The sequence below is a fragment of the Benincasa hispida genome, chromosome 7, assembly GCF_009727055.1.
Source record: "Benincasa hispida cultivar B227 chromosome 7, ASM972705v1, whole genome shotgun sequence".
Classification (NCBI taxonomy): domain Eukaryota; kingdom Viridiplantae; phylum Streptophyta; class Magnoliopsida; order Cucurbitales; family Cucurbitaceae; genus Benincasa; species Benincasa hispida.
The window spans coordinates 22,152,987-22,163,364 of NC_052355.1; the positions used below are offsets into that span (position 1 = coordinate 22,152,987).

The 10,378-nt window shown below is 35.9% G+C and overlaps 1 protein-coding gene across 1 annotated transcript; it reads right to left on the reverse strand.

Moving 5' to 3' along the window:
- Positions 1 to 8,039: 8,039 nt before the first annotated feature.
- LOC120080755 (alcohol acyltransferase 9) lies at positions 8,040 to 9,699 on the reverse strand. The gene has a single exon (XM_039035377.1). It carries the CDS (start codon positions 9,490 to 9,492, stop codon positions 8,167 to 8,169), a length of 1,326 nt encoding a protein of 441 aa, XP_038891305.1. The 5' UTR covers positions 9,493 to 9,699; the 3' UTR covers positions 8,040 to 8,166.
- Positions 9,700 to 10,378: the final 679 nt, after the last annotated feature.

Sequence of the window (10,378 nt, forward strand, 5' to 3'; positions counted from 1 at the left end):
TTAGGGTTTGGGTTTTACAGTTGGGGTTGATGTCCTAACGTCTCGTGTCCTGTAGTTTGTAAACAGTTTGTACGAACGCTTGTGATGTATAATATATGATATTTACTTCACATATTGATTTTGCTCAGTTAATTGTTTTATTTGCTTTACCACAAACCAATAAACCTAAAATCTCTAGTTATCTGGATATATCTTAAGCATGTATATGGTGACATACAAGTGGATCATGTCTTAAGGGATAACTAAAATGCTCTGTAATAATGGATATAGGAGGGAAACCTTATCCTGGTAACGCTACGGATGCGGTCCGCTTTGTGGAATAGTTGCAAGTGTTGTAACTTGTCACAGATGGTCTGATCCTGATCATTCGTGTAGGGGATATGCGAGCGGGGGCTCCTATACAAAAGAGCTTATATAAGACCTGACCACGAAGTGTTAACATCTCGTTATATAACGTGTTCATTACAAAGATTTCACTTCACTAGGATGACCATAGGTAACATGGCCTCAATCCTAAGTGAGTTGGGAACTCCTGCCATTAAGGGCGGTCCTTTGATTTACATGGATGCAAGTGTCCAGGTCACCGAATCAAACTTACCACTTTGGGGATCGTCTGATTTGGGAGTTGGAAACTCAACTACACGAGATGGAATTCACTCCTTCCCCGAAGCAGGGGCAAGTAGATAGATAACTCCCTTAAGAGTTGATTCCAAGGCTTGAACGATGTGGCGCCACACACCTTCTCTTGGCCCGAGATGTGTTCACACATAGTTGGAATATGTTGTATTATTCATTAGAGGGATCAATAGTACTTAAGGAGTGAGATGTAACTACAGGGGCAAAACGGTAAATTTGGCCCAACTGTACTTACGGGCATTTGTGAAGGGTCATCGTACTCATGATTGGTTATATCCGATGGACACAGAAATATATGTGTGGTAAGAAGAGTTCAGTTGTTGATCTTTAGTGAAATTTCTGGTAGCTAATGGATGGTGGATCTCGTGGCTAAAGAGTTTAGTCAGCTATTCACGTACCATTGGAGCTTTGAGCCATTGGTTCATAAGGTCCCCTTGGTAGCTTAGATAAAGTTGAGAATCAGTTTTTGGGTCAGTTTGAAATATTAAATTGACAAGAGGGAGTTCGATTATATATGATATAATTGAACTGGTTAATTATATATATGATATAATTGACTAAATTTATGAGATACATTATTTTGGAGGAAATTGGATATGAATACAATTTATATCAAGTAAAGGAGAAAATACTATTGTAGATATTTGATATCAAACTATAGGTTAAGAATATAATATGATTATATTCTTTATTTAATTAATTAGGCAGTTATGAGATAATTGGCCGAGAATTTCTCCAGAATCGTGTGAAAGTGGGAAGATCGGATTCAATTCTTGTAACTAAAGAATAAAATGAAAATTATTTTCATTTTTGAGATATATGAAAGATATGCAGAAATTCACTCACGGTGTGAAAACTTTACGATTGCTTAACGTTGAGAGCTTATACGAAGTGCCCATCGTCCTAAACGATCGCACACCTACGCGCTAAACGATTACATGTAATTTCTAAACGATTGCTTACCTTTTCTAAACGATCGCTTAGCGCGCCGAGCAGACGTAAACGATCGTTTACTATTTGCTAGATGATTGCTTAACAAAACCTACACGATCGTGTACCTTTTTTCTAAACGACAAGCAACCGACTATATGATAGTCTTTTCTTTGGATTCTCACTCCGAGAATAGCGAGGGCTTCGTATGGTGGTGTAGTCCCCAGTTGCTGTTGGTTCGTGTGCTGCCGATCGTGTAGAAGACTATGGTGCTGTTAGGCGATTGTTTGTTGGGCAATAAGAAGTGTGGAAGAGTTTGCTTCCACTAAACTGAGTTCGTTTGAAGATTGTCTTCAACTGGTACGTTTACTCAGTCTTTTGTTATTTTATTTTTTAAAGCATGCCAGTAATTAATCTTACAATGCATATCTGTTTGTTCGAATGTATGTGTAGTAATTCGGTCACAATGAAATCAGAATGATCTGCTACCGCTCATGGATACTCTTGTTTAAGAGTTCCTTTAGTTACTACTAGAGGAAAATGGTATTTTAGCCCAGTTGTACTTATGAGAAATTTGTGAAAGATCATCACACTGTTGATTAGTTATATCCAATGGACACATAAATATATCCATAGTGCGAAGAGTGCAGCTTTCGGTCTTTAGTGGAGTGACCGGTAGTTAATGGGTGTTAGATAATTTAATTAAAGAGTTTAATTAATTATCCGAGTACCGTTGAAGCTTCAATCTACATGTCCATAAGGTTTCCATTATAGCTCAACAGAGACTTAATCTTTGGATTAATTTGAAGTGTTCAAATTAATTGAGGAAAATATAATTAATTCTAATGTATTTGATACATTATATATGAGTGGAATTTGAATATGATTCAAATACCAATTATATGAATGTGATTCATATAATTAAATATAAATATGTTTTATATTGAGAGGAATTAAATATTTGGATATGATCCAAATATCATTTATATGAATGAGATTCATATAAATGGATTTAATATAAATGTGATTTATATTAAATGTCACGTATAGTTGAGAGATAATAAATTCTAAAGTCTATGTTGTATTTGATACAATATAAAACTATCGGCTATATGTTATATTTGATATAACAAATAGTGTATATATAATAAAGTAGTTATTATATTTTTTTTTTTTAATAATTTATTTGAAATTAATAAAAAAAAAAAAAGAGTTATAACTCAACTCCCAAATTCTCTCAAGATAACTAACGTGTTTTTCAAATTGGTTGGAGAGATCATCTCCTTAAGTGTTCTCAGTCTAAGAGAAGAGTTCTCTAAGAAAAATCCCATCCTCTCCTTCTCCTTCCCTCTACCAAGGATTCAAGTAAAGCCCACAACTCTTGCTTGAATTCTTTAATTCCAAAAGAGAATACAAAGGGTTCGCACTTGGTAGTGTCCGTGTGTGAAGAAGGAGATCTATGAAGAAGGAGCTCTATTCGTGGCTAGTACGAAGAATTACTTAAAGAAAGGTTCTTCAAAGGTGAAGTTTCTTGAAACCTATTTATTTTGTAAAAGCATGTTGTAATCTAACCTTGAATGCATATCTAATTGTATGTTTACTGTAAATTTTGTTTTCAATAATTAATGGAATTTGGACGATCCGCTTCCATTCAAGGATCTCCTCATGTCAAGATTCCTTCAAAGACGTCTTCGAGTAATTATTCTCGTGTAAACATCATTTGAATTTTTGGGAGTGTTGTCTCTAGATGCCATGACTTTTTTAGGTAAATCTTGTTGTAGAAAAGGAAATGAAAGGTAGAGATTGTCCTGTTGGGTGTGCGAAACTGTTTGATGAAATTTTTGGAGAAATCTAATTCATGAAATTTTTATTGATTTTAGTATAGTATAGTGAATACAATCTCTAAAACATAATCCTTTGATTCTTTCTCTCGAAAAGAATACTTTAATCTTTAAGCTTGTTAAACTTCCTGGATGATTGGCTTTTGGGCTTAATAATCTCCTTAGAGAATCAGTCTTTGGGCTTGATGATCAGCTTAGAGTAGCCTTTGGGCTTAATGATCAGCTTGGAGCAGCCTTTGGTCTTTAAACCTTAAGCCTGTTGATCTTCTTAAATGATCATCCTTTGGGCTTGATGATCTTTTTGGAGAATCGATCTTTGGAGTTGTCGATTAGCTTAGAGTAGCTTTTGGACTTTAATCCTTAAGCTCGTTGATCTTATTGGATGATCAGTCTTTGGGCTTGATGATCTTCTTGGAGGATCGACCTTTGGAGTTGTCGATTAGCTTAGAGTGGCTTCTGGGCTTGTTGATCAATTTGATCGGCATGTGACTTGTTTCTCAACTTAGATTGGCCTTTGACTCGTTGATCTTTTCCTTGAGTTTGAGGAGATTGAATCTTTAACATATTGGTTGTAAAGTTACGATCAATTTGTTGAAGTCTTCTAATCTTTTGAAGCCTATAATATTTTTTATCTTCAGTTCTTCAGAACTTGATTGTTTTAGACTTTGGAACTTGAAAAGCTTCAATCTTCAGCACTTTAGAGCTTAAGAACTTTGGTCTTCAAGACATGAGAGCTTAAGATTTCAGAGCTTTAGTATATCTTTTGATCTTCAATGGAGTTGTGTTCTTCAAATCTTTAAAGCTTCAACATTTAGATCTTCAGAGCTTTGGAATTTCAGTCTTAAGAGCTTTATAACTTTAAAATTTCAGTCTTCAGAGCTTCAGAGCTTCAGGCTTTAGTTCCTCCAATTTTCTCTTCTTCTTCCCCCCCTAAAATGAAGGGGTGATGCCTCTATTTATAAAGGTTCCTCATGAAGGAACTCTAAAACTAGAGGACCTATGAGTGGAAGCAGATCGTTCCAAACTCCATTGTGAAAGAACAAAAACATTTACAATCATACACAAACGATTATGCATTAAAAAATAAATTACAACATGCTTTGAAAATAAATACAAAGGATCAAGTGACAATACCTTTGAAAAACTCTTTTTTCACATATTTCCCTTGATCAATCACCAATGCAACAATCAACTTGAACGCAACAAGCACTGGAACTTCCTCGATCACCAGCGAGTAAAACTCGATCCTCGAATAGAACTTGACACTACCACAAGATTACCTTGGTATTCTCGTTGTGAGATTCCAGAAGTTGTGGGCTCTGTATGATCTTAGATAGAGGGAAAGAAGGAAGTAGACGATCGAGTATGCAATCACACAATCATGTAGTAAAAGAAATCTATCGTATAGACTCAACGCTTGATCGTTTAGGCTCTGTAAAGCTATCATGTAGTAAAAATTCTTTTACTCGATAGTCAATTATGTGAGACGTTTCGATTAAATGATTTGAAAAACTTTTTTTTCTTTTATCTCACAGTTACCATAAAACCATGTATAACCACCCATTAAGGTCGGTTATTTACAAAAAGAAATATTAATTATCATATAATTAATAAATTATAAATAAATACAATAACTAACTTATCATATTATATTTATAACCTATAGTTTTAATATTGCATCATATGCAACATATAAACCATAGTTCTTTTCCTATTTTATGGCATAAAATATAAATCATATTTATATTAATTCCCAAACCAAATAATGTATCAAATACATCATATCAATTAACATATATAATTAAATTAATTTAATTATATCATATATAATCAAATTCCCTCTTGTTAATTTGAACATTTCAAACTAACCCAAAAACTGATTCTCAACTTGAATCCATTGAGCTACCAAGGGGTCCTTATGGACCTGTAACTTGAAGCTCTAAAGGTACGTGAATAACTAACTAAACTCTTTAATCATGATATCCACCATCCGTTAACTGTCGGGCACTCCACTAAAGACCGACAGCTGCATTTTTCGCACTTTAGATATATTTCTGTGTCCATTGGATATAACCAATCAACAGTATGATGACCCTTCATAAATCGCTCGTAAGTACAGTTGGGCCAATTTACCATTTTTCCCCTGTAGTTACATCTAACTTCTTAAGTACCACTGATTTCTTTAATGAACAATAGATCATAGTCCCACTATGACTAAACCCTTATCGAGCCAAAAGAAGGTGTGACACCACATTGCTCAAGCCTCGAAATCAGCCCTTAAGGGAGCAATTTATCTACTTACCCCTACTTCAGGGAAGGAGTGAATTTCATCTTGTGTAGCTGAGTTCCCAGCTCCCTAATCAGACGAATCCCCAAAGTGGTTGGCTTGTTGAGTCGGCGATCTGGCCACTCTCACCCATGCAAATTAAAGGACCACCCTCATAGGCAGAAGTTAACAACTCAATCAGGATTAAGGTCATGTTACCTATGGTCATCCTAGTGAAATAAGAGTTTCAATTATGAACGACGTTATATAACGAGACTAAACATTTCGTGGTCCGGTCTTATACAAACTCTTTTGTATAGAATATCCCCGCTCGTATGTCTAATACATGAATGATCAGGATCATATCATTTGTAGGACTTTACAACATTTGTAACACCTACAAAAGAGCACCACACTTGTAGTATCACCAGGATAAGGTATCCCTCCTTATTCATATACTATAGACCATTTAGGTTATCACTTAAATCACGATCCACTTGTATGTCTCCACATACATGCTTAAGTTACAACGATAATCATGGATCTTAGTTTATTAGTTTCTGGTTAATGCAACTAAAATATCTCATATTTCATAGACTGAAGTGAATAAAATATCATATTTTATAAATCACAAAGTGTTTGTTCATACACGTGTTTACAAACTACAGAACCCTACGAGATTTAGAGCATCAACCCTAACACCTCATGGCCCTTACATGGGTTTGGGCTCAATTGCTTTTTGGGCCCAAAAATTAGGTTTGGTCTAAAGTTGGGCTTGGGCCCAATCTTTTATATAGCCCAGATTTCCACCATGAGCTTGCATTGTGTTGGGCACGAGAAATTTTAGTTACTCGGCCCAATCCAATAATAATTTTCACAATAGGTTTGAACTTTCATTGTGATGACGTGGCGAAATTTAATTAGCTGAAGTTTCTCATTCAACAATTATATTCTTCGAAACTCCATTCTTTGGAACTTCAAATCTTCATTGATCCTTGGCCTTCAGTTCTTTCAATCTTCAGGAAGTTGTAAACTTGAGATCAATCAGAGCTTCATTTTTCTAGAATTCAAGGAAGTTTTAATCTTCCAAGTCTTCAATCCTCAGAAGGTTATAAACTTGAGATCAACTTGAGTTTCAATCTTCTAGAATTCAAGGAAGATTTAGTCTTCCAGGTCTCCAATCTTCAAAAGATGGTAGTCTTGATCGATCAAAACTTCAAAGTCTTGAGAGCTAAGAGCTTTAATCTTGATCTCTAGAGCTTCAACACTTCATTGTCAATTATTCCAACCTCCTCCTAATGAAGAGGTAAGGTCTTTATTTATAAAGGTTTCTCGTGAACCTTATATGAGCTTGGGCCCAGTTGTTGTTGGGCCTAAATATCGGGCATGAGCCCAATCTTTAATTTGGCCCAAAATTTCATCATGGACTTAAATTCGGTTGGCTTCGAGCAACTTTAATTACTCAGTTCAATCCAATTTAAAATTTTCACAATGGTCCCGAGCCTTCGTTGTGATGAAATGGCAACTTGTGATTAGCCAAAATTTATCATTTAATAGCTAGATTTTTTTAAATGTTGGTATAATTATTAATATAATTTCCTACAACATATGAGGACAAAAAAGTAAAATGTCATTCTTTCTTTTCATTTTCTGTGGTATCCACACAGGAAATTTTAATTTAAATGACTCTAAATGCAGATAATAACTTGAAATCATTTCTTGCATTTAAAATCTTGTCATTTGAAATTGTGGTACACCACAATGATGCTCATGAGTACATTGTGTAGGCTACTTTGATTTCTCATCTTAAATTAAAAATTTATTAATTATTTAGAAAATTGAAATATACTCGTACGTAAATTTTCAGATATATATTTGGTCGTTTGTAACAAGTTTATTTATTAAGAAACATAAACTAAGAACCTATAAATTATTGATAAATATTTCTATAGAAGTTATAAAAATTTAGAAAATTCATAAAAGATATTTAGATTGACAAATAAACATTTTATCTATTTCTTAAATTATAAGTGAACCATTTTTATTATTAATATTATGCCAACATTAGTGATATTTTGTCCTTATAACATATGACATCAATTCCACATTTATATTGTCAAAAAATCTATAGACATATGCTAATTTTTAATTTTTTAAGATATTATTTAAAGGGGTTGGAGGTTACAAAAGGAAAAAATATCTTTTTTCTTTTTGGCATATGGATGAAAAGATTTAATTTTAATTAATTAGTGATACCAAGCCGACGAGGGCATCTAAACGGCCACGTTCTGCCACCCAAAGTTAGGACAGCAAAAACTTTTCAGTGTTGTGGAGTCCACGTGGCATGTCTCCAAGGGGCAGGAAAGTAAATTAAATAAATAAATAAATAAATATATTCGTAAGCGAAAAAAAAACAAGAACGAAAGAGGGAAAAAAAAATAGTCAAACATTTTTTTACATGTCAACTCCGCCACGTGTCACACTCAAGTACATTCACGTGGCCACGTTTCTGACCATGGATTCATACTTGTCAACTGCAGATTTGGGGACCGCCACCATGACCTTCACAGCATCCGTTTGATTAAAAACCGGCAACAAAATACAGTACCGGTCGCAACAGACCGGGCCGACGTGAACCGGCCGACCCATTCCGAAATCAACCTTCTCTAACCCCAACCTTGACCACTGGGACAGTATAAGAACGCCGACCGAGTCGGGACTCACTCTTGACTCGCTCACCAACTCGGTCACATGCTTCACATGCTCATCTCCGACTCGCTCTTTCGCCTGTTTTACTAAACCGGCAATATGGCCGAGTTTCTTCTCCGCCAACTCACCGGCGGTGGTCTGAGCGCAACCGAGGACGAAGGCGTTGCCGTAGTAACCGGCGGGAAGATTCGGTTTAATCCGTTTTCTTACATTTACACTAAACAGAAGCTTAAGCGTTTGATTGGGAGGGAGTTTTAAAGATCGAGCCCAACTCCGCCATATATGAGCAGCAAGAACCTCAAACGCCGTGAACGCCGCCTCACCAGGGCAGCGCGTGGAGTGTGCAAGTGACTTCAAGCGCGTGAGATGAATTTTCCCAAAAGTCACGGAAGTTGGAACGAGTGGTTCATCAACAAACCGTGACATGAAACGGCAGAGATCAGGTACACGTTGGAATTCCGGCGTTGGCGACCGACGATGAGAAAGCCGTGGTGGTGGTTGTGGAGTGAGTAGATGTCGATCCCAAACCGGAATCGGCTTCAACTCGGCAACACGGCCGAGTCTCCCAACAACCAACTCAGCAAACGAGTTAAGAAACTCAGCACTACCAATTCCATCACAAATACAATGATTAAACCCAACCCCAACCGCCAACGCTCCATCTTTAAGCCACGTCAACTGAACAACCAACGGTGGAGATCCATCCAAAACATCCTCTACAGAAAACGACAACAACCCCCTCCACTCCGCGACGGACCGCGGCGGACGATCGAAGTCCGCCGCCGTGTAGAAATCCGAAACAGCTTCAACAAACAAAACCCCTTGAGATCGGCAAACCACCTCCAACCCAGACCCATCGGGTTTCTCAGTGACCCGACCCGAAAGTGGGTAGTAAAGGATCAAAAGCTCCGACAGAGCAGATCGGAAAGTGGAAGAAACGGCGGATGGGTCGGAAACAGAAGGGAGATTGTAAATGAGAAGATACTCGATGGTGAAGCGGAGGAAGAGCTGGGAATCAATGGCGGAAAGGGGGAGGACACGTGGAGAAATGGGTTGGGAAGGATTGAGGAGAAGGGCGTGTTGGATGAGGATGGGAGTGGAAGCCGCCATGGGAGGGAGAAGGAAGAAATTGGGGGAAATGGGGAAGAAGGGGTGAATTTGAAGAGGACATTTTAGGGGAAGAGAGGAGAGAGATTGAAGGATTAAGGAAACTGTAGAGAAGATTTGTGGGGGAGATTCTCAAGGGGAAATAGTTTTTTGGGTTTTGCTTTATGTCTGCTTGGCCGATTTACAATCCTTTTCTTTTTCTTTTGCTTTCGAATCCATGGATTAGGTGTGCCCATCGATGGGTCCACGCCGGTATCCGGCGAAAATCATCACCGATCACTGATACGTCGGTTTATTTATTTATTTTAGGGGAGAAAATTGTCTATTTATACTTTTAAATTTTAGACTCCTAATTTTATTAATTTAAAAAATAAATATCAATTTATATTTCTAAATTTTTAAATCTAATTGTATTGATTTAAATCCTAAATTTTGGATAATATCAATTTAAATCTGAAATTAATAATGATATTAATTTAAATTAACTTTCATAAGTATATTAATGTAAATCCTAAACTTTCATAAGTGTATCTAAATAAAATATAATTGAGGGTTTAAATTAATATGTTTATAAAAGTTTAGGTTTAAATTGATACAATTATGAAATTCAAGGTTTAAATTGATACGACTATTAGTTTATGGTTTAAATTGATACAATTCCCAAAGTTTATGAATATAAATGGATAGTTTTCATAATTTAAATCATAAAGATATTAATTAAACTTATAAATATTTTGCAAGTGAAATAATTTAAACTTCTAGTTAAAAATTTTGTGTCGATGCAAAAATACAATCGAGAAAAACGTATTTGACCTTTGCTTGACATGAAAAGTTGAATTTGTAACTAAAAAAAGATGTGACTTACAAAATAAGGTGAATTTGAACACCA